The 25,160-nt window shown below is 37.6% G+C and overlaps 1 protein-coding gene across 2 annotated transcripts in view; it reads left to right on the forward strand.

The window, feature by feature from the left end:
• Positions 1 to 1,835: 1,835 nt before the first annotated feature.
• The window catches only part of LOC148538899 (uromodulin-like), a 146,096-nt gene continuing 122,771 nt past the window's right edge, over positions 1,836 to 25,160 (forward strand). Inside the window, exons 1-4 of one of the 2 annotated variants that reach the window (XM_088451927.1) lie at positions 1,836 to 1,998; positions 2,620 to 2,661; positions 9,827 to 9,871; positions 14,830 to 14,874. In XM_088451927.1, coding sequence (XP_088308053.1) covers positions 1,950 to 1,998; positions 2,620 to 2,661; positions 9,827 to 9,871; positions 14,830 to 14,874 — 181 coding nt within the window. In that variant the 5' untranslated portion in view covers positions 1,836 to 1,949. The remainder of the gene's footprint in view (positions 1,999 to 2,619; positions 2,662 to 9,826; positions 9,872 to 14,829; positions 14,875 to 25,160) is intronic. The other variant, XM_088451928.1, reaches the window with a different exon arrangement.

Here is a 25,160-nt window from a genome sequence, read left to right on the forward strand (position 1 = left end):
ACTTTTGCTATGGGGCCTTCAAATACCTAGTTATGCCTCTGCTCCCTTTATGTAACCTCTTATTTTGAAAAACTGGGGAGTTTTGGGGGAATTTATCTGAATTTCCAGTCGTCTTACATATTGCAATGCCACTAGACACAAAGGGTATGATTCAGAGGTGGACGCTATTGCAATTTGCACGCAGAATGAGCAATTGTTTGCTATTACGCATGCGTATGCATCGCAGTGTGCATGCGCAAAGGCAGATGTGCCATCCCACAGTGATCCCCATATGAGCATGCAGAGCAAGGAGGCCCATTGCAGATTGATTGACAAGAAGTGACCATTTGGGGGTGTAGATGGGGCGTGCCTGGGCATTTGAATGCCGTTAAGTGGGCATGCATAAAATAGCCACTGCAAGTGCATACTCAGCCCTCCATGGCAGAAGAGCTTCCTAGGCAGCAGCAGATCAGACCTGCCGCAATGGTAAAGTGGCTGCCGATGTCCTTCGATGTTACCTATATTGATGCGTGCATGCAATCACGCATGCAAGTACTAAGGCAGCAGTGCGTGTCTTTATGCTCGTGTGAGCTTTGCTACCATTAGCATATTTTCACAACTGCAAATGTGGGAAAGCGCGGCTGTGAATACATTAGCGTCCACCTCTGAATCAGGCCCAAAGTAGCCAGAAATCCCCCAGAATCCTCTAGACTGGGTACAAGTCTCGGTTCCAATTTTTTAAATGGTAAACACACAAGTCATCAGATGTAATAGCTTGAGACTTGTAAACTCTCTGTAAATGTATAAAAAAAAACTCACAGAAAAAAAGAGGTGCCACTGGTCAGTGAGAATGCTCAAACTGCAAAACTAACACACACACAATAATAAAATGTTCAATAAGGAGGATTATAATATTTTATGTTAATTGAGGCCATAATAATTAAGGCTAGGAGTATGCCACAAGTTTGTAATATAAACGGTGCTTATATCATTATTTAATATTGCCCCAATTAACATAGAACTATTATTGTCTGAATAAGTTATATTATTATTTTTAAATATTATTGCCCCCCAATAATCAGGGGCGTGGAGATGGGAGCAGTGGGTACTAATTACCTGGGCCCAGGCTTGCTGGAGGGGCCCGATGCGGGCCCAGGTCTGGCGCTGCCCCCCTTCCCTCTTACCTTTCAGCATCCCAGTACATGCTGCTGTGTGCTGGGCTGCAGCGGGAGATTGCGCGCAGCTGCTGAGTAGCAGCCGCAGCTGTCTCCTATGCCTGTGTGGGGGGAGCGATCACACTGATCGCAATCCCCCTGGCTTTGGGGCTCACAGCAGTGCTGCAAATCTATCCCTTTCATCCAGCCCTATGCGTGACTCTCAGCGCTCCTGCCAATAATACATTCTTTAAGTAATTATGGGACAATAATATAATTTTTGGGGGGAGGACCCTTCATTGTATTTTAAATATTAAATTTTATGCAAACAGTTTGTGGTAGATGAGACAGGTATGTTCTTCCATGTTTACCCCTGGCAACTGAAGACAACATCCATTACCTGTGACAAGACAAGTGCAGGCTCATTCGTTCAGAGTCAATGGAACCACCATCTGTGATTGTACTTATATATTTGACATCTAGGACAAATTTGCCCAGAGGTAAAGTATCTATAACCTAAAAATAGCTCCACTTAATGACATTTTCTGAAAGAAGAATTTATGGTATTTTAATAATAGTGCTGAACAACTAAATATTTTTTTTTCATAGAACAAGGAAATGGGTGTAGGCTTGGCCGTCCCACACTCATGGTTGATAGGTAAAAGGGTGCACTGGAAATTCCTCTTGTCTGTTTTATAATAGCAGGACAAATGAACATGTAGTGCTGCATAAGGTTAGACAAGAGAAGACTTACATCGAGTTCAGCTTGCATCATTAACAAGTAAACTCTGATATTCTAGGCAAAGGGGAAAGACCATGTATCTGCTATATCTGGTATTACTCTTCACTTTCTGCACCGGTGTTGGTAAGTGCCCATTCTATAAATAATCATTTTGATTCTCTAATAAACAGGATATACATTTAACTTGATTTATTTTTAATAAGAAGATTTGCACAGAAAATATCGATTTTTTTCAAAATAAAAACAAAAGTTGGACAATTTTATGATGATGTTACAAAAATTTACTTTTAAACGGATCCATTATAATGTAACTCAGTAGATCATTGAATTTATATTAGTATACTGTAACTCATGTTAACTGTTGTCATGACCTTTAATGATTACGGGGCAGCACAGATGGTGTAATGGTTAGCGTTACTGCCTCACAGCACTGAGGTCGTGGGTTTGGTTCCCACTATGGCCCTAACTGTGCGGAGTTTGTATATTCTTCCTGTGCTTGTGTGGGTTTCCTCCAGGTGCTCTGGTTTCCTCCCACACACCAAAAATATACTGGTAGGTTAATTGGCTCCCCACAAAATTGACCATAGTGAGCATGTGGTAGGGAATATAGATTGTAACGTCCACTGGGGCAGAGACAGATGTGAATGGTAAGATATTCTCTGTAAAGCACTGCGGAATATGTGTGCGCTATATAAATAACTGGTAATAATAATAATAATTACTGTATTATAAATTTGTTTACAGACCTACAGGCTGCAGAAGATGAAACAGGAACTGTAGCAGCAGGTAAGAGATGCAAACAAATCTAAATATTGATCCAGAATAGATAATGATTTTAAGTACCTACTGTACAAAACATGAAAATTAAAACATATGTTTGTAGAGGTCATAATGAGCACTTACAGTTCCCCTAAGACCAATAATTCAGTGATTATATTTATAATAAGAAGCTGTTTAACCACTGAGGTACATAATCATCCATTGTCTTATGTTTTATAGACTTCATCCAGCAAAATGTCCAGCACTCCAATGTTTTCTGGAAGTGCAGAGCCGCACACAAGTGGCTGTCCAATTCTGTCTATCTTAAATGCAGCAGGAGCTGTCTGTAGCAAATATACAGTACATCTCCTTGCTGCATCTGCAATTACAGCAATGTGACTGAGGGCCTGATTCAGAGCCGGATGCTATGACCAGAGTGCTCGCTCTGAACCAGGGCCCTCCTACCTCAACTTGGAGCGGCCTTATGGATGCTCGCATAGCTGTGGGTTGCCACCCACAGCTTATGCGAGCATTCATGATGATGGTTGCGATGGTCAAGACCATCGTGACCATCGGACTAGCGATGGAGACCCTGCGGTAGGGTCTTGCTGCCGCAAGCCCTGGAGTGATTTTGGCTCTATCAGAGCCAAAATCACTCCCACTGACATCACTAGTGATGTCAGTGGGGCCGGACCAGATGGTAGGCGTTCCCATGGGAACGTCTCTGTCTGGCAGCCACGCCCCCGGCACGCCCACCAAAGGGGGCGTGCTGTCGATGTTGATTGAGACCCGGAGCAATGGCTACGATGTCGCTAGCCGGGTCTTGCACATGCTCACGACGGAGCTACCCTCCATTGTGCGCATGCGCATTTGGGTACCATCGACCTGCTTGCAAGCGTCCTGCGCTCGTGAGCGGGTCTGAATGAGACCCTGAGGTTGCAGCCCTGGATCAGCATTGCAACCATTGCGTCCGATGGTCGCGATGGTTGCTCCTTTGGCCAGGCTTCGATGGCTGAAGCTTACCGCAGCCTGACCGGGTCCTGGCAGATGCAAGGCTAGGAAACTTTTGTCCCCCAATAGATATACTGGCCTTGTCCCTCTTGGAAAACAGTGCGATGCCCTCCCATTTTCAGGAATGGTGGCCAGCCACTCCTCCTGCTCTGCCCATCAAATGCCACAGCATGTCATTCAGGCACCATTCTGCACAAGCACAGAATAGGTCCTGCACATGCACAGACCCTAAACCATCGGGGATCTACGCAAATCATCTCACACCTCTGAATCAGGCCCAAAGTGCAGATTTATTTTCTAGCCATATTGCTAAAGTTACTAAAATATAGACAAGTCCATTCAGCTCGGTACCTCCACAGAAATGTAATAGGGTCCGAGTTTTGAAAAAATTTGAGTTTTTTGTGAGACACGTGCAAGTTTGCATTAGTCTAATGTGATAGACTATGATAATATGCAAACTCGCACTAAACTCAAATCAACCCATACTGCATTAGACAAACATGCCATCCAGATATTTTCCATGTTATAAATACAATTCTGCTGATGTACCTGTAATAATTTTCGAGTTCTAAAATCACATAGAACTAGAAGAAACAAACTCGCAAATGAAAAAAATAATTTTAGGACAGTGAGTTCAATGTGCAAGTTTAATGTAAATCAGCATCTTAGGCCTGTTAACACACAAAATGGCCATTTAAACTAATCAAACCCCTATATAAACCACGCCCACCCCCATTTTGCCTGTCTGGGTGTAGCAATGGCAATTTTTGGAACTCCTATGTGATGTACATGTCTGTACTCCTTGCTATTGAGGAGCAGCACAGGAGGAGGGTGCAGCAGCATCACCACATACAGTGCACCATTAGGGTACATGTCAGATGAATCTATAGACCAGTGGTTCTCATACTTGCTCCTCAGGACCCCACATAGTTCACATTTTGCAGGTCACCCAGCAGGTGCACAAGTGTGTTCATTACTCACTGACACATTTTGAAAGATCCACAGGTAGAGCTAATTATTTCCCTTGTAGTTCTGTGAGGAGACCTGGAAAACATGCACTGTTTGTGGTCCTGAGGACCGAGTCTAAGAACCTGTGCTATAGACTGTGGATAGGCCTGGAATCCCTCTCATATCATGACATGGTGCAGCCTCATAGACTGACCTGCTGTGCCATCTCCTGTTTCCTGGGCTTCATGTAGCTCCTTTGCCAAAGTGGTTTTGAGAACCCTCTTCACATCTGAGAATCACTATTTACAGTTCTCAATAGAGCACTAGCAGGAACTAACTGCATTCCCTGCACATACCCCTTGCCATAAAGCCTTCTTGCAGTGCAGGGATGTGCGGTGTTCATCACCCCCTAGCAGCCTCTCATGAACTGGCACAATTGTGTGTACAAGTGTACAGTTTTCCTCCTAGTAAAAATACAAATTGCTCTTTGTTCTGGTGTTGCCTGGGGCCCACACTGCAGGCTCATCCTCCTTCTCCTACTCCTCCTCTCCACCCTCCTTCACTAACTCAGGGGGGCCCCCTACAACCTTCTCCTCCTCACTGTTGACCTGACCCCCAAACCTCTTCTTACAGTACATGCCATCCTACATCACAAAGAGGACAAACAAACACTGACACTAGCTAGCATATTGATTTTGAGCTTTTCACGCCTTCAAGTTCTGACAGCAACAAATGCACATTTTGTTGCATGTGAGTTATGTAGGCACCTTATACTCTAGCTCCCATGCTATTACATGCTGCAAGTTTTGGAACAAACTTGCAACACACTTGCAGCAAGACTTGGCGAATGCAAACTCCCAAAATAACTTGGACCCTATTATATTTACCTACCAGTCTTTAAAACAACAAGCGTGGTATCCACAGTATTTTTGAAGTGAAGTAGAATATATTTGTAAACATGAGTATAACTTCAAATATGGTACAGCATGGTCATTGATCATTGATCAAATAGACATTTCACCAAACAAAAGACGATGTTTCAGGATCTCTTAGTGCCTTTATTTCAAGACCTTTAACATGGCAGACCTGAGTGGGACTATTTATAGCTATTTATGGATGTATGCACTATATATGTGGGGACATTTGTGCTACATAGCTGCTCAGAACTTCAGTTATACAGACTGCATGTGTGTATTCCAGGGAGCACACATATCTGTGGTTTAACAGCTCCACCATTTTGTGAGTAACAGCAATCTCATTTCACGACAGTGCTAGGAAAAGGAGAGGAGCGCATAAGGGTAGTTGTTGTAGCAGCAAAACTAGTAGTGGTGTTAGAAGTTGTAGTAGTTGTATTAGTAGTAGTAGTGATATTAGTAGTAGTATTAGTATTAATAGGGATATCAGCAGTAGTAGTAGTAGTAGTAGTAGTAGTAGAAGTAGTAGTAGTGGTATTAGTAGTAGTAGTAGTTATGTTATATGTAGTATTAGTGGTATTAGTAATAGTTGTGGTGGTATTAGTAGCAAAAGTAGTGGTAGAAGTAGTGAAATAGTTTTAAAAGTAGCTGTAGTGGTGGTTGTAGTAGTATTATTAGTAGTAGTGGGGGTAGTAGTAGTGATACAATTAGTAGAAGTAGTAGTAGTGGTATTCGTAATAGTAATAATGGTATTAGTAGGGATATTATTAACCATAGTAGTAGTGGTACAGTAGTAGTACTACCAGTAGTAGTACTAATAGTATAATATAGCATAAGCAATAGTAGTTGTTGTATCAGTAGTAGTAGAATTAGCAGTAGTAGTAGTAGTATAAGTAGTAGTGGTCGTGGTATTATTATTATTATTATTATTATTATTATTATTATTATTATTATTATTATTATTATTAGTAGTAGTAGTAGTAGTAGTAGTAATAATAATAGGTTTAGTGGTTGTATAAGTAGTAATAATAGCAGTAGTAGTGGTGATATTATTAGAACTAGTGGTATTATTATTATTAGTAGTAGTAGTAGTAGTAGTAGTAGTAGTAGTAGTAGTAGTAGTAGTAGTTGTGGTATTAGTAGCAGTAATAGTAGTTTTAGTGGTTGTATAAGTAGTAATAATTAGCAGTAGTAGTAGTGGTGATATTATTAGAACTAGTGGTATCATTATTATTATTATTATTATTATTATTATTATTATTATTATTATTATTATTATTATTATTATTATTATTAGTAGTAGTAGTGGTAGTAGCAGTAGTTGTAGTAGTAGTAGTAGTACAGTAGTAGTAGTAGTGATTATATAAGTAGTAGTAATATTAGTAGTATTAGTGGTTTTAGTAGTAGTAGTAGTAGTAGTAGTAGTAGTAGTAGTAGTAGTAGTAGTAGTAGTAGTAGTAGTAGTTTTGATGATTGTAGTAGTGGTATTGGTAGAAGTAGTAATAGTGGTGGTATGAAAATTAGTAGTAGTAGTAGTGGTATTAGTAATAGTAATAATGGTATTTTTATTGGTATTATTGATCATAGTAGTATATTATTATTATAATTATTATTTTTATTATTATTATTATTATTATTATTAGTAGTAGTAGTAGTAGTAGTAGTAGTAGTAGTAGTAGTTGTAGTAGTAGTTGTATAAGTAGTAATAATAGCAGTAGTAGCAGTGGTAGTAGTAGTAATGATATTATTAGAACTAGTGCTATTATTAGTAGTAGTAGTAGTAGTAGTAGTACAGTAGTAGTAGCAGTAGTAGTTTTGATGATGGTTGTAGTAGTTGTAATATTAGTAGTATTAGTGGTTTTGGTAATAGTAGTAGTAGTAGTAGTAGTAGTAGTAGTAGTAGTAGTAGTAGTAGTAGTAGTAGTAGTAGTTTTGATGATGGTAGTAGTGGTATTGGTAGAAGTAGTATTAGTGGTGGTATTAGTAATAGTAATAATGGTATTTTCAGTGGTATTATTTACCATAGTAGTATATTATTATTATTATTATTATTATTATTATTATTATTATTATTATTATTAGTCGTAGTAGTAGTACTAGTAGTAGTAGTAGTAGTAGGTTATTGTTATGACTGTGTATCTCCATGCCATAGCACTATGCCCCCAGCTAAGTGGTAAAGGATTGGTTATTGAATGGGGGATACCCACATATGTTTTAAAATGTTTTAACTATTTCTAGGCTTTTATACCTAATAAAGCCTGCACAAATCATAGATATTTTTGTAGTTAGTCAGTTCAGACAGGTTTGGCATAGCTTTTTAACTTCTATTTTCTGTTGGTTTTGAAGTAAAACTTTAAAATCAATAGACTTTAGAGCTTTAAGGATTCAATTGAAGCTGGAACCCGAAAGATGACAAATAGTCATTTTTAGACAGCTAAATGCAGTCGATGTCCATCGGTGACCATCAGTTTTGGTTTAGAACCATAACCGATGGTCAGTAAATTTAACTCTTAGAGTCCTTTATTATTTGTCATCAAAATATGTTTAGTGATTAGTGGTAATGATTACCAGTTCTAGACCAAAGCTTCTGCCAAATGTATGCAATATATACTATTTATGAAGGGATTTGGTTTTATAGTGTGTAGCCTCCTGTCCACTGTCAGTGGGTATTCACTGCATCCCCATTGGCATTTTCCTCTGCATCAGACTCTCTGTCTACTGCATCTCATTTCTCCTAAACTGAGATAATTGTATAATAAACAAGGGCCCCAGTGCTACATTAACACAGAATCATGGTCTCCAGGTCATGTCTCGGGATTAAATGAATAAAATGTTTCCATAATTTTCCTTTCCTGTATTTTTTCAAAAACAGTACACAAGTAGGCTGTGACTCAAGAGATGACATTCTGTCTATTTCTGAACGGTCACTCTCCCTGTCATGTCTACACTGACTGCCTCTGTATACTACCCATGCTCTTACTTAACACCTTGTATCTTTCTCTGCTATGGGGCTTCTCATAGATATCGTTGGTACATACTTCTTCTTTAATATAGACTTAAGTTGGGTATACACTGTAAAGAAAATATTTAAAAAAACAGTACTCGCACACAGAGTTTTTTTTCTTTTACTAAAAAATTCATACAATGAATAAAACAGTGCATCTGCGAGTACTGTTTATTTAAATATATTTTTTACAGTCAGACTACAGGTGCCAGCAGGCCTAAATGTCAAGGTATGTTGCATTTGTTGTTCCACAAGTGTCGGCATGCTGAGACTGGCTTGCTAGTAGTTGTAGTGAACCTGTAACAAGCAATATTAGTAACTATTCTTTTACCATTAACTGTGCACTCACTGCCCAGGGCTGCAGGTATTAGCACCAGGGGGACCCGATTTTATTTTTGGGGTCTTGACTTTGCACGGAATTCCACCCTTGGCTGACCAGTTTGGTTAATGTTTTGGCAGGGGAACCCCATGCTGTGTATCTCCCTGCCATAGCATTATAACCTTGATGGTTTTTGGTTATTGGTGAATAGGGGGAACCCCACGACACTTATTTCCATAATTTTTCAATACCAACCCAAGAGATCTGGGGCTGGCTATTGATTGAGGGAAGACCCCTACAATGTTTTAAAAATGTTCTAACTATTTTTGGGGTTCTGACTTTCCAAAGAATTCCACCCTTGACAGACCATTTTGGGGCTGTTTAAGGTGGATCCTACGCTGTGTATCTCTATTGCATAGCATTGTCCCCCCAGCTGGTTAAATTAGATGTTGTTTATTGGAAAACAGGGGAAACCCATGCCATTTTTTTCTATTATTTTTTTAATAGCAACTCAGGCTAAAAGAAACTGGTCTGGTTATTGATTGGGGGATGCACACATATTTTTTTAAAATATTTAACTATTTGTAGGATTTTTTACCTAACGAAGCCTTCACAGATCATAGATATTTGTGCAGTTAGTCTGTTTGGACGGGTTTGCCCTAGCTTTTTAACTTCAATTTGCCGTCGGTTTTGAAGTAAACATTTAAAACCGATTGACTTTAGAGCTGCAAAAAACTACCGACAACAATGTCAGGATTCAAATGAAACTGGAACCCAACAGATGACAAATAGTCAATTTTAGACAGCTAAATGCAGTAGATGTCCATCGGTAACCATCAGTTTTTGTTTAGAAACAAAACTGATGGTCAGTAAATTGACCTCTTAGAGTCCTTTATTATTTGTCATCAAAATATGTTTAGTATTGACTAGTTGTAATAATCCAGAATACTGCTGTCACAACCTTTAATGATTACTGTACTATAAATATATTTACAGTCCCACTGAACATGGAAGAATATGTAACAGAAACTAATGGCACAGGTAAGAAATGAAAACAAATCTATATGTGGATCCAGAATAGATAATGATTTTAAATACCTACACAACATGATAATTAAAACTGAAGTTTGTAGGGGTCAATATGAGCACTCACATCCCCTAGGAACAATAATACTGTAATATTCATAAGAAAAAGCTGTACAACCACTGAGGTACATATTCATGCATTGTCTTATGCTTTATAGACTTCATATAGAAAAAAACCAGCACTCAATGTTTACTTACCAATAAAGTGCAGATTTATTTTAACAACAATATTCATTTAATTTCCTAGCTACTGTATATTGTCAAAACTAATAAGCAAACTGATAGTCCACCACTAAAATATAGAGAAATTCATCCAGCTGACCGGTCCGATAACTGAGTAGTGTGTAACTGATTTGACTGGGTGCCTCTACATGCTAATCAGCAGCTCACAGTAATTTTATGTGCCTCAATGGCAGCCTTATTACAAGTCCAATAGGCGGTCATCTATCTATCATTCATCGGTCTACTTTATTTAGTTTTAACATTGTTCCATCCTCCATTGCATCTGGAGAGTGTGTGCAATGCTGCATTGAAAATGAAATGATCAGCATCTCCTACTGTTGACCATATAGACACATTTTCCATCATTGTCTTATGGTGGCTGCCTTGCTATATGATCAAAGAACCAGGGCTGACTAAATACAGTATGCGCACACAAAGTTTTTTTTTAGGAACAGGTAGGATCAGTCTGATACATAGCAGTAATGGCAGCTAACGTTCCTTCTACCAAGTAGTAAAGCAAAAAAGATGAATTTATACTTCATTTGTAATTAATGAAAAAAACATTTTAGGGGTAACTTTACTTAGGGTCGTCTTTGGCTTTTTGGCTGATTTTCCATCGTTTTGGCATTTACTATGGGTAAAACTGATGGATAGCCATAGAAAAGGCTGATTTAAAAAAATCAGACCAACAAATGATTTTTTTACAAAGACAAGTATAGGATCCTCAGATTTACTAATGGTTGGTTTTAAAACCGTAAAAAAATTAGCGCAAAATGTTGGGATATAGGCCCAAACAATATTGCTGCTTGTGGCGGGCGAGTCTGGAAGAACCACTGCACAGATCATGATGTGCAGGCTTTGTTAGGTGTAAAATCCTAGAAAAAGTAAAAAAAAATTGTTGTGGTACACTCCATATCAATAACCAGCCCCGGACCTTTCAGCCTGGGCTTTTATTGGAAAATAGGAGAAAAACTGTCTGTGTTCCCCCATTCTCCAATAACCAACACTTTCAGCCCAGGGCTGGTAGTTCCTTGGCAGGGGAACCCCATTATATTTTTGGGGTCCTGACTTTATAAAGAATTCCATCCTTGGCTGACCATTTTTCTGGCTGATTAAGTTATGGCAGGTGTTATGGCTGTGTATCTCCCTACCATAGCATTATCCCCCCTTCTGGTTCAGTCTGGTGCTGGTCCTTGGCAAATAGGGGGAACCCACACCATTTTTTCTCATTATTTTTAAACAGCAACTCAGGCTAAGAGGCACAGGGCTTGGTATTAATTGGGGGAATACCCACATATTTTTTAAAAATGTTTTAAATAATTCTAGGCTTTTATACCTAATGGAGCCTGCACAGATCATAGATATTTTTGTAGTAAGTTTGAATGGGTTTGCCGCTGGTTTTGAAGTAAAAGTTTAAAACCGATGGACTTTAGAGCTGCAAAAAACAACTGACAACAATGTCAAGATCTAATTGAAGCTGATACCCGAAGGATGACAAATAGTAATTTTTAGACAGCTAAATGCAGTCGATGTCTATCGGTTACCATCACTTTTGGTTTAGAACCATAACTGATGGCAAGTAAATTTACCTCTTAGAGTCCTTTATTATTTGTCATCAAAATATGTTTAGTGATTAGTGGTAATAATCCAGAATACTGCTGTCACAACCTTTAATGATTACCAATTCTAGACCAAAGCTTCTGCCAAATGTATGCAATATATACTATTTATGAAGGGATTTGGTTTTATAGTGTGTAGCCTCCTGTCCACTGTCAGTGGGTATTCACTGCATCCCCATTGGCATCTTCCTCTGCATCAGACTCTCTGTCTACTGCAGCTCAGCTCTCCTAAACTGAGATAATTGTACAATAAACAAGGGCCCCTGTGCTACATTAACACAGAATCATGGTCTCCAGGTCATCTCTCAAGATAAAATGAATAAAATGTTTCCATAATTTTCCTTTCCTGTATTTTTTTCAAAAACAGTACACAAGTAGGCTGTGACTCAAGAGATGACATTCTGTCTATTTCTGAACTGTCACTCTCCCTGTCATGTCTACACTGACAGCCTCTGTATACTACCCTTGCTCTCATTTAACTCCTTGTATCTTTCTCTGCTATGGGGCTTCTCATAGATATTGTTGGTACATATGTCTTCTTTAATATAGATTTAAGTTGGGTATACACTATAAAGAAAATATTTAAAAAAACACAGTACTCGCACACAGACTTTTTTTTTCTTTTACTAAAAGATTAATACAATGAATAAAACAGTGCATCTGTGAGTACTGTTTATTTAAATATATTTTTTACAGTCAGACTACAGGTGCCAGCAGGCCTTAATGTCAAGGTATGTTGCATTTGTTGTTGCACAAGTGTCGGCATGCTGAGACTGGCTTGCTAGTAGTTGTAGTGACCCTGTAACAAGCAATAATAGTAACTATTCTTTTACCATTAACTGTGCACTCACTGCCCAGGGCTGCAGGTATTAGCACCAGGGGGACCCGATTTTATTTTTGGGGTCTTGACTTTGCACGGAATTCCACTCTTGGCTGACCAGTTTGGTTAATGTTTTGGCAGGGGAACCCCATGCTGTGTATCTCCCTGCCATAGCAATATAACCTTGATGGTTTTTGGTTATTGGTGAATAGGGGGAACCCCATGACACTTATTTCCATAATTTTTCAATACCAACCCAAGAGATCTGGGGCTGGCTATTGATTGGGGGAAGACCCCTACAATGTTTTAAAAATGTTCTACCTATTTTTGGGGTCCTGACTTTCCAAAGAAGTCCACCCTTGATAGACCATTTTGGCACTGTTTAAGGTGGATCCTATGCTGTGCATCTCCATTATTTTTTAATAGCAACTCAGGCTAAAAGGAACAGGGCTGGTTATGGGGGATGCACACATATTTTTTAAACGTTTTAACTATTTCTAGGATTTTTTACCTAATGAAGCCTTCACAGATCATAGATATTTGTGCACTTAGTCTTTTTGGACAGTTTGCCGTAGCTTTTTAACTTCAATTAGCCATCGGTTTTGAAGTAAAAGTTTAAAACCGATGGACTTTAGAGCTGCAAAAAACTACTGACAACAATGTCAGGATTCAAATGAAACTGGAACCCAACAGATGATAATTAGTCATTTTTAGACAGCTAAATGCAGTAGATGTCCATCAGTAACCATCAGTTTTGGTTTAGAACCATAATCGATGGTCAGTAAATTGACCTCTTAGAGTCCTTTATTATTTGTCATCAAAATATGTTAGTATTGACTAGTTGTAATAATCCAGAATACTGCTGTCCCAACCTTTAATGATTACTGTTCTATAAATATAATTACAGTTCCACTGTACATGGAATAATACGTAACAGAAACTAATGGCACAAGTAAGAAATGAAAACAAATCTATATGTGGATCCAGAATAGATAATGATTTTAATTACCTACACAACATGATAATTAAAACTGTTTGTAGGGGTCAATATGAGCACTCATAGTTGCCATATGAGCAATAATATCGTTTATATTCATAAGAAGAAGATGTTCAACCACTGAGGTACATATTCATCCATTATCTTATGCTTTATAGACTTCATTCAGAAAAAATCTAGCACTCAATGTTTACTAACCAATAAAGAGCAGATTGATTTTAAAAATATTGAATTCATTTTCTAGCTACTGTATATTGTCAAAGCTAATAAACAAACTGATAGTCCTGCACTAACATAGAGAAATCCATCCAGATGATCAGTCCGATAACTTGGTAGTGTGTAACGGACTTTACTGGGTGCCTCTACATGCTGAACCAGCAGCTCACAACAATTGTATGTACCTCAATGGCAGTCTTATTACAAAGTCCAATTGGCAGTTATCTACGTATCTATCATTCATTTGTATACTATATTTATTTAGTTTTTTAACATTGTTCCATCCTCCATTGCATCTGGAGAGTGTGTGCAATGCTGCATTGAAAAGTCTGTGTTCCCCTCCATTCTCCAATAGCCAACACTTCCAGCCCAGGGCTGGTAGTTCCTTGGCAGGGGGACCCCGTTTTATTTTTTGGGTCCTGATTTTCCAAAGAATTCCACCCTTGGCTGGCCATTTGGGGCTGGTTAATGTTATGGCAGGTGTTATGGTTGTGTATTTCCCTGCCATAGCATTATCCCCCTAGTTGGTTCAGTCTGGTGCCTGTTATTGGAAAATAGGGGAGCCCCACACCATTTTTCCCCTTTATATTTCAATACCAGCTCAGGCTAAAGGTTACAGGGCTGGTTATTGGCTGGGGGGATACCCACATATTTTTTAAAATGCTTTAATGAAGTCTGCACAGATCAGTTATTTCTTTAGTTAGTGTGTTTGGATGGGTTTGCTGTAGTTTTTACTTCTATTTGCTGTTGGTTTTGAAGTAAAAGTTTAAAACCAACAATTGCAGAGCTGCCAAAAACAACTGACAATGCCAGGATTTAATTGAAGCTGGAACATGACAGATGACAAATAGTCATTTTTTGACAACTAAATGCAGTTGATGTCCATCGGTAACCATTAGTTTTAGTTTAGATTTAATTTACCACTTTTGAGTCCTTTATTATTTATCATCAACATAAATTTTGTATTGATTAGTATTAATAATTGAGAATACTGCTGTCACGACCTTTACTGATTACTGTACTATAAATATATTTACAGTCTCACTGTACACAGATGAATACAGAACATGTGCTGTAAAAAAAGGTAGGAAATGCAAACAAATCTATATGTGGATCCAGTATATATAATGATTTCAAGTACCTACAAAACATGATTGTTAAAACTGATGTATGTAGGGATTAATATGAGCACTCACAGATCCTTTAAAACCAATAATATTGTCATTATATTTATAAGAAGAAGCTGTTCAACCACGGAGGTACATATTCATCCATTGTCTAATGCTCTGTAGACTTCATCCAGATAAAGTCCAGTACTAAAATGTTTACTATCCAATAAAGTGCAGATTTTTTTTTAACAACAATATTCAATCCATTTTCCAGCATTATTGTCAAGCTAATACGCAAACTGAAAGTCCAGCACTAAATATAGAGATATGAATCCAGCTGGGTGACTCCACGGAGATAATTCAACAGATCCTGCATATAAAACAACAAGCATGGTCAGGGGCACAGAGAGGGAGGGTACTAATTACCCGGGCCTGGGCTTGTTGGAGGGGACCAATGTGGGCATAGGTTCACCACCGCCACCTCCCCTCTTCCTTGTCAGCAGTCCAGCACATGCAGCGGTGTGCTGGGCTGCAGTGGGAGACCAGGGAGTCTTCTCGCTGCTGCTGAGAAGCAGAACAGTCTCCTCCCCTCTACCTGTGGGGTGTAGTGATCAAAGTTATGACACCTGGATTTGAATTGGGCAGAGGGGCTCTCAGCACCCCTTGCATAGCACGTGGTGCTGCAAATAGGGTTTTTCTTTTTTTCCTATAAGGGGATGTGGCCATGTCTCCCTCTATATTACACCATGCCCCCAATTGTAATGGGGCCTGGGCCTGTTCTCTATGGCCCTGATTGTGGTATCTACAGCATTTTTGAAGTGAAGTAGAATATTTGTAAACTTGAATATCTCTTCAAATATGGTACAGCATGGTCAATGATCATTGATCAATAAGACATCTCACCGAGCACAAGTCGACATTTCAGGATGTCTTAGTACCATTTTTTCAAAACATTTAACTTTGCAGTCTGAGTGAAATGGGTGTGGATACTATTTATAAAATATTTATGGATGTAGGCAGGGACTATATATGTGGGGTTGTTTTGAACTACCTACCTTAGCTGCTCAGTGCTTCAGTTGCATAGACTGCATATGTGTATTCCAGGGAGTGCACACATCTGTGAGTTAGCAGCTCTACCATTTTGTGACTAACAGCAATCTCACTTCATGACAGTGCTAAATCTGCAGCTAACCAAAGGATGTGATGGCAAAACCATATCTGTATGGAACGCATTCATTAAGGCATTGAGCTTCCCAATGACCATCAGTTTTTATATACAATGCTTCCATAGACATGAATTGTGACTGTAACAGGGAAGGCCCAGATTGGCATTGTCACATCTGATGCAACCATACCAGGAAAGTGGTTACAGTAGAGTAAATAGCTATGTGCCCCAATCTGTTGAACATGGGGTCTAACCAAGGACATTTACAATATAACTATGTATGTGCCTAGTGCAGCTGCCTGTCACTGAGTTGCTGATACATTCTAATAGGCTACTTACAACTTTTTCCGTATCTGACCTCCTCAACTGTATTCCATTAACATATCTCCCAATGTTAGATATTGGTGGGGATGCCCATATTTGTGAATTCCATGGAAAGGAATGCATAACAGTAGTTGTATTAGCATTAGTAGTAGTGGTAATGGAAGTAGTAGTGGCAGTAATGTTAGCAGAGTGGCAGTGGTAGTAGTTGTGGTAGTAGAAGTGGTGGTAGTGGTGACAGTAGTAGAGTAGTAGTACTATTAGTAGGAGTAGTAGTGGTAGAAGTAGTGGTTGTAGTAGTCATATTAGTAGTAGTATTAGTAGCAATAAATAATAATAGTGGCGGTGGTTGTAGTAGTAGAGGTGGTGTTAGTAGTATTAATACTTTGGGTGATAGTGGTGGTGGTGGTGATAGAAGTAGTTGTATTATCAGCAATTGTAGCAGTTGTAGTAGTGCTATTAGCAGTGATGGTGGTAGTAGTAGCAGCAGTAGTAGTGGTAGTAGCAGTAATAGTAGTAGTAGAATAGTATTGGTGGTAGTAGTAGAAATAGTAGTAAAAGTAGTGATGGTGGTAGTAGTAGTTGTAGTGGTAGTCATAGTATTAGTGGTGGTAGTACTATAAGTAGTAGTGGTGGTAGTAGTAGTATTAGATTAGTAGTTGTGGTGCGGGTGGTGGTGGTAGTAGTAGTAGCAGCAGTAAAAATAGTAGTAAATGTAGTGATGGGGGTAGTAGTAGTGGTAGTCATAGTAGTGGTGGTGGTAGTACTATTAGTAGCAATAGTAGTTGTGGTATTAGTAGAAATAGAGTAGTAGTAGTGGTGGGGGTGGTAGTAGTAGTAGTACTAGTAATAAAAATAGTATTAAAAGTAGTGATGGTGGTAGTAGTAGTGGTAGTGGTTATCATAGTAATGGTGATAGTTCTATTAGTATTAGTAGTATTAGAGTAGTAGTAGTGGTGGTGGTAGAAGTAGTAGCAGTAGTAAATGTAGTAGTAAAATTAGTGATGGTGGTAGTAGAAGTGGCAGTCATAATAATAGTAGTGGTAGTAGTAGTGGTAGTTGTACTGCTATTAGTAGCAGTGGTAGTAGTAGTGGTAATATTAGTAGTTGCAGTAGTGGTAGCAATTGTAATAGTAGTAGCAGCAGTAGTAGTATTAGTGGTAAAAAATAGTAATAGTGGTGGTAGTAGTAAAATTAGTAGTAGAGGTGGTGGTAGAAGTAGTAGTGCTATCAGTAATTGCAGTAGTAGTATTTGTAGTAGTAGTAGTACTAATAATAGTAGTGGGGGTAGTAGTAGTAGTAGTGGTGGTGGTGGTAGTAGTAGCCGTAGTAGTGGAGTACTGGTAGTAATATAGAGTAGTAAAGATGGTAGTAGTAGTAGTAGTAATAGTAGTAGAAGAAGAAATATTATTAAAAGTAGTGGTGTGGTACTAGTTGTAGTAGTATTACTATTAGTAGCGAAAGTAGTAGTCTTAATAGTGGTGGTATTAGAGTAGTAATAGTAGTAGAAGAAATAGTAGTAAAAGTAGTGGTGTTTGTGGCAGTATTAGTGTTAGTCATATTAGTAGTGGTAATGGTGGAAGTAGTAGTACTATTAGTAGCAGTATTAGTGGTGGTGGTAGTAGTAGTAGCAGTAGTAGTATTGGTAGTAGTTGTAGTAGTTGTAATAGTGGTAGTTTTAGTAGTAAAATATAGCATAGAGTAGTAATATTAGTATTAGTAGTGGTGCAAGAAGTAGTAATAACATCAGTAATTGTAGCAGTAGTGGTATTCGTTGTGGTGGTGGTGATGGTGGTAGTAGTAGTACTACTGTTAGTAGTAGTACCAGTAGAAGTAGTAGTAGTAGTAGAAGTAGTAGTAGTAGTATAAACAGTAGTAAAAGTAGTGGTGGTAGTAGTGGTTTTAGTTGAACTAGTACTAGCAGTAGTAGTATTGGTTGTAGTGTTGGTAGTAGTAGTAGTAGTAGTAAAAAATGGTGGTATAAGTAGTAGTAATATCAGTAATTGTAGTAGTGGTTGTATTACTAGTACTATTAGTAGAGGGGGTAGTAATAATAGTAGTGGTAGAAGTAGTAATAGTAGTAGTAGTAGTAGTGGTAATATCAATAAATATAGTAGTGGTAGTAGTTATAGTAGTAGTACTAGTAGTAGTGGTAGTAGTAGTATTAGTAATGGTGGTACAGTTATAGTAGCAGTGGTGGTGATAGTAGTAGTAGTGGTAGTAGTAGTAGTAATTGTGGTATTATTAGAGTTGGTGTTGGAAGTAGTAATGGATTGTAGTTGTTTTAGTAATGGTGGTAGTAGTAGTAGTAGTAGTAGTAGTAGTAGTAGTAGTAGTAGTAGTAGTAGTGGTGGCAGTATTAGTAGTTGTAGTGATGGTGATAGTATTAGTGAGGATGGTAATAGAGGTGGTGATTGTAGTAGTATTGGTGATAGTAGTAGCAGTAGTGGTAGTGGTTGTAAGTAGAGTTGGTGTTGGAAGTAGTAGTGGTAATGGTGGTTTTGATAATGGTGGTAGTTATAGTAGCAGTGGTAATGGCAGTAGTAGTAGTAGCAGTCGTAGTGATGGTGATAGTAGTAGTGAGGCTGGTAGTAGAGGTGGTGATTGTTGTAGTGGTGGTGGTAGTAGTAGTTACAGTGGTATTAGTGGTGGTAGTAATAATAGTAGTAATGGTGGAAGTAGAAGTAGTGATGCTAATGTTGATAGTAGAATCTAAATCCCACAACTCTAGACCAAAGATTTTGCCAAAAATATGCAATATAAACTAAACATGAAGATATTATGTGTTTTAGTATGTAGCCTGTCTACTGTCATTGGGGTTTAGTTGCATACCCATTGGCATCTACCTCTGCATCGGACTTTGGGGTAGATTTATCAAAGCTTGTAGAGAGATAAAGTACCAACCATCCAGCTCCTAACTGTCATTTTCCATGCTGTAATGAAAAATTTACAGAAGCTGATTGGTTGGTACTTTATCGCTCTCCAAGCTTTGATACATTTCCCCTTTTATGTCTACTGTAGCTCAGTTCTCTTCAACTCAGGTAAGTTTATAACAAACAAGGATCTCGTTAAGCAACACAGAATTATGTCTCCATGCCATCTCTCAGGATTACATAAATAAAACGTACAAGGTATTTTCATCATTTTCCTCTCTTGTATATTTCTCTGATACAGTACACATGTAGACTGTGACTCAAGAGCTGCCATTCTGGCTATATCTGGACTGTCACTCTCCCTGTCATGTCTACACTGCCAGCCTCTGTATACTACCCATGTTCTCACACAGCACCTGGTTTCTTTCTCTGCTATGGGGCTTCTCATAGATATCCTTGGTACATACTTCTTATTTCAATATAGACTTAAGCTGTGTACACACTGTCAGATAATGTGTGCTGATCCAATAAATGCTCCAATTTGACAGAGCAATTATTGGAATGTTGGGTACCGGTACACACTGAACAATTTGTAGCTTAGTATATACTTTCTTCAGATCTCCTTAATGGAATCTAAAGTTGAGAACGAGATAGCTTGTGCAACACACCAGATTCCTACCTCTTGATCTGCCTGTTGCAGGAATGTTTGAAGATGTTGATTGGCTAACACTCTTGCATACACACTCTCCAGCCCAATAATTTGATAGTGTGTACCAACAGCTCACAGCAATTTTACAAATCCTAATTGCCAGTCTCTGTCTGTCTGCTTATCTATCTATCTATCTATCTATCTATCTATCTATCTATCTATGCAAAATAGATTTTTCTTTTACATAACTAGTAATAAGTTAAGAAAAAGCTTTTGGGGTGATTTTACTATATGTCGCCTTTGACTTTTTGTGGGACTTTTCATCGGTTTTGCAAAATGACTATTTATTAAAGGCAAAATCGACAGATAACCAACCAAAAAGCTAACTTTAGAAACTTTAAAACACCATACCAACAATCGATTTATTTTTACATAGACAAGAATGTGATCCTCAGACTTACTAATGGTTAGTTTTAAACTCGACCAAAACCAACCACCAAATTATGGGGAACCCACTCAAACAATAGACCTGCCAGTGGCAGACAAGTCTGGGAGATGCACTGCACAGATCACTGTGCAGTTCCCCAGCCCTGGTCCTCAGAGGAAAAAATGGCATAGTTTCCCCTATTCTCCAAAAACCAGGACCGGACTGAACCAGATGTAGGCTAATGCTATAGCAGGGAGACACGCAATGTGGGATTCACCTGTCATAATATTAACCAACCCCAAACTGGTGAGCCCAGGGCTGGAATTCACCAGAAAGTTGGGACCCCAAAAATTAATTTTGAGATTATTTTGTAATGCAAGCCCAGGTGTGTGATGCTGGTTATTAATTCAGGGCAGGGTGGGCCCCAATAAGTTGTTTTTCATTTTAGGTAATTCTAGGCTGTTTCTCCTAACAAAGCCTGCATAGATCTTAGTGATCTGTGCAGTCCATCTGGGTGGGTTTGCATTTTATTAGTGCTTCAATAGTACAATATACATTGTGGTTAAGAAACCAGTCAAAATAACTATGACATCAGAAACAAAATAGGGCATATAAAATATAGCAGAAATGGCATTTATACTTGTTTAGATGCCAGTTATAATCTAGAGAAAATACCAAAACAGATGTAGAAATAACAATTAGTAATAATAACAAAACATATTGAGACAAGTATAAGCTCAAAAATGTTAATAATTTCCTATTTGGTATTTTTAATAGCCCAGAAAATAAAATAAAATAAATTAAGAAAAACGGTTTTGTGAAAGAAAGAAGAAAGTATAACATTCAATCAAGACAAGACAAGACAACACAGAGGAAACAAGTGAAAGGGTAAAAAGAGGGGGGTGTATATGAAGAGTGAAGATGAAAGGAAAACCTTAAATGAAAGGTATGGATCAGATAATATGCGATAAAGGTGCAGAAAAGAATGCAAAATATCTAAACCTAGAACAATGGGGTATTCTAATATACTAAAGGAAATTATAAGACATATAAATATCCCAGCAATTTAATTGAAGTGAAAAACAGAATACAAAAGTGATATCTATCCTTATATAGTACTGGATCGCAGAATAGTAATCTTATTGTAGATGTCGAAATAAGAACCTATCAGTTGATTCATATAATTTATAGATTTTGGTCTGAGATGATTCATCTAGAGTATTCATTTATAAACCCCATTTCCGGTAAAATTTCTCTACTATCGAAATATAGTACCTGAAGCATTTTCTGTTGAACTTCGGTGAGAGAGGGTGAAGAATGGGATATCCAGTGCATTAAAATGATCTTCTTTGCAACAATTACAAAAAGTGTGAGTAGTGGGGTTAGCTGTCTCTTCCGCTCTCCCAGATCCCAGTTAGAAAAGTTGGCAAAAAACAAGCCAATTTATCAGGAGTAAGTGAAAGAGGGAAAATATTATCTAGATAGGATATTAATTTATTCCAAGAAAAAAGACAAAAGAAAACAGAAATGTCCTCTTTGCTGGCGCACTAACGTAAATCATAAAAATTAACTTTTATTAAATAATGTTAAAAATTGTATACAATCAGTTATATTCTCTCCAGTGAAATATTGTTAAAATAAAAAACATCTGTATTGGCTTATTGCGTGATATTTTGTCTTATTGTCACACCCATGCATGCAGTAACAACTAAAGGTGGATACTGTATATGTAGTCAGAATCTAATCTATCGCTATAAAAGGTCACAACATATGTAAATCCAGAGTCATAAGTCAATAATGCATTTAATTGGGACCAATTATTTGTGTAGTAGTGTTAATATAACATCCCTATCCAGATATGGGATAATAACCTACAGTATCCACTGCAATCTTAAATTATTTGGACATGCATATTAGTTGTGACTGTAATGTATCCATATACTGAAATTGCCAACTGAGACTTGAGTAAGAGAGAGCTATCATTGGTAGAATAAATAATATAGGCTGCTAGGAGAACCAGTGGCTGTGTTCAGAGGTATCAGGAAAGATAATCAGATCCTCCAAATATCAATTATATGAAACCTCCACGTAACAATATTGTATTGACAACATATGCAACTGTGTGGGAATAATGACGTTTTATGTGCTGAGAGCTTCGTAGTCAATATAAGACAACTTATTTAGTTTATTAAGTGGACTCGTAAAAATGAACGGATTAATACGTCAATTCACTTAATCCTGAAAGTACTGTATGAAAATCAGGGAATGATATCATATGTTGCCAAACTATCCACATAGATTAATCATATGCTGTTCATTTAGCTGTAAATTAGCGTAAAAATGGAAATGGCAGCAAGGATTGTATAAGCATTACATTAGTTCAAATAATGAGAATTAAATTCAATCTAACAGCATAAGTTATATGAGCATTATACCAGCTCAAAGAAGATAATTGAATGAAATCAAATAACATGAATTGTGTAGAGACTACATCAGCTCTAATGGTATCACATTAGACATTACATTACATAAACATTACATTAGCTCTGCTATTAGAAAGATCAGTATCCCTATTCAAAGGTATCTGGACAGAGAGCCAGATCCTTAAATATACAATGTTGCAATATCACTACGTCTTGCTCACACCACGTTATATGAACATTATTTTAGCCCTGCTATGAGGAAAATCAGTATCCCTATTCAAAGGTATCTGGGCAGAGAGCCAGATCCTTAAATATACAATGTTGCAATATCACTGCATCTTGTTTCTCAGTAGGAAATATATAAACCCATATGGTGCAATAACCCATAAATAGTAGTGTAATATGGAATAATCATAAAATGCATTAACCCTATATTAACAAAATAAAATTAAATTAGATGCTACCACATCATACAGAGAAAACAAATAAAATCATTTAATTTAAAATTAGTGAGTACCTATCTATTCATTAATTGAATAGAGTAGAATAAAATAAAATGAGAGGTGATAATGTGAATACAATACTCAGGTGAAAGTAGGGTGCTGTATGTGATGTGTATGTGAATGCAATCAGCTAAAAGAAAAGAATTAATAAATTAATAAGTAAGAATTGTGTAAAATAATAAGTGTGTAAATGTGTGCGGTGTGAAGAAGAAATACAAATGGTGAAAATGGAGTGCTGTATGTGATGTGTATGTAGTACAGACAACTAGAAAAAAGGATGAATGAATAAGTATTGAAGAATTATGTGAAATAATTGGTGTGTAGATATGTGCAATGTGAAAGAAGATGGAAATAACAAAGTCTTCAAGTAAAATCATAAAAATATGTGCATGTAACAAAAACAGATTAACCATATAAATTACATAGGCTTACATAAGAAGGTAGGCTTATAACATAATGCCTTAAGTATTGATCCACGAAAATACTTGCCTTTTCTGTATCTAGGAAGGGATTGGAATAAATGTGACCAAGAGATAAGGTCAAATGCCTTTTTGGCATCTAGTGAAATAATGTCATCTTGACTTTGGGAAGTAGAAGTAGATAAAGATATAATAGCTGAGATCACCCTGCGGACATTTACCACAGAATGGTGACCCTGGATGAATCCAGTTTGATCTGAATGAATTATGTGGGGGAGAATTAATTTAACTCTTTCAGCTAAGTATTTTGGTGAGAATTTTGTAGTCTTGATTAAGTAAGGGTATAGGCCTATAAGAACCTGGTAAGGCTAAATCCTTCCCCGACTTAGGTAATACTTTATTTATAGCTGAGTTAAAATAAGCGGGTAAATAATTCTGTGAAAGCATGTGGTTAAAAGAAGAAGTCAAGGGGCAAAAGTTACTAAGCGACGGTTTGACAGCGGTTTCTATTCTATTCTAAACCCCGGCGATTTGACGGCGGTTTCTATTCTATTCTAAACCCTGGGGGTTTGGTGGCAGTTTTGCAGTGGTTTCTAAATGACAGACCTGTTCTATTCTATTCTAAAATGTGTTTTGATGGCAGTTTTGCAGCGGTTTTGGCTTTAGTAAATCTGCAGAAAACAAAACCGTCGACAAACCACAGTCAAAACACATTTTAGAATAGAATAGAACATTTGTAATTTGGCTGTTTCTTGTGAAGTAAGGTGTGATTCCTGTAAAAAGTCAATGTCTATGTGTACTTTGGAAAGGTATAAAAGTATTTTTCGACATTTTGTTGGAGAGTTGATACCTCCAATGTTCCAGAAACCAATTCTAAGATCTGTCATGTCTGCTGAGGTAGTGCATGAAGGTTCTGTCCCAATCCTTTTCACATAAAAAGCAAGGAAATGATATGAAGGAGGGAGAGAAGGGGAGGATAAAACATAAGGAAACAGGGAGGACAAGACAAACATGAAAAGACATACACCTGTAAATTGCAGATAAGGAAGTAGCAGTGAGACATGCTAGAGGAAAAGCCCCATAAGGATAATTAACAAAGACAATATCTACACTTCAGAAACTGAACTGGAACTATAAACTCAGGATTGGAACTATTTATAAATATAGTCTCCTAACTAATGTTATAACATTGTTTAAGTTTAAAAGTTTTGTATATTAAGCATTGTATTGATGTAATAGATGGAGTTGTGTTTATCCTCTGTATATTAACAGCAGTTTATATGTAAAGTACAAGTGAAGATCCTTTACTTACAGTCAGGGGCATAAATATTGGGACATTGACATCATTTTAATATTTTGGCCTCTATTCACCACCACAATGGCTTTGAAATGAAACAAACAAGATGTGCTTTAACTGCAGACTTTCAGATTTAATTTGAGGGTAATTAAATCCAAATCAGGTGAACGGTGGAGGAATTACA

The sequence above is a fragment of the Taudactylus pleione genome, unplaced genomic scaffold, assembly GCF_031769625.1.
Source record: "Taudactylus pleione unplaced genomic scaffold, aTauple2 ptg000032l, whole genome shotgun sequence".
NCBI classification, from domain to species: Eukaryota; Metazoa; Chordata; class Amphibia; order Anura; family Myobatrachidae; genus Taudactylus; species Taudactylus pleione.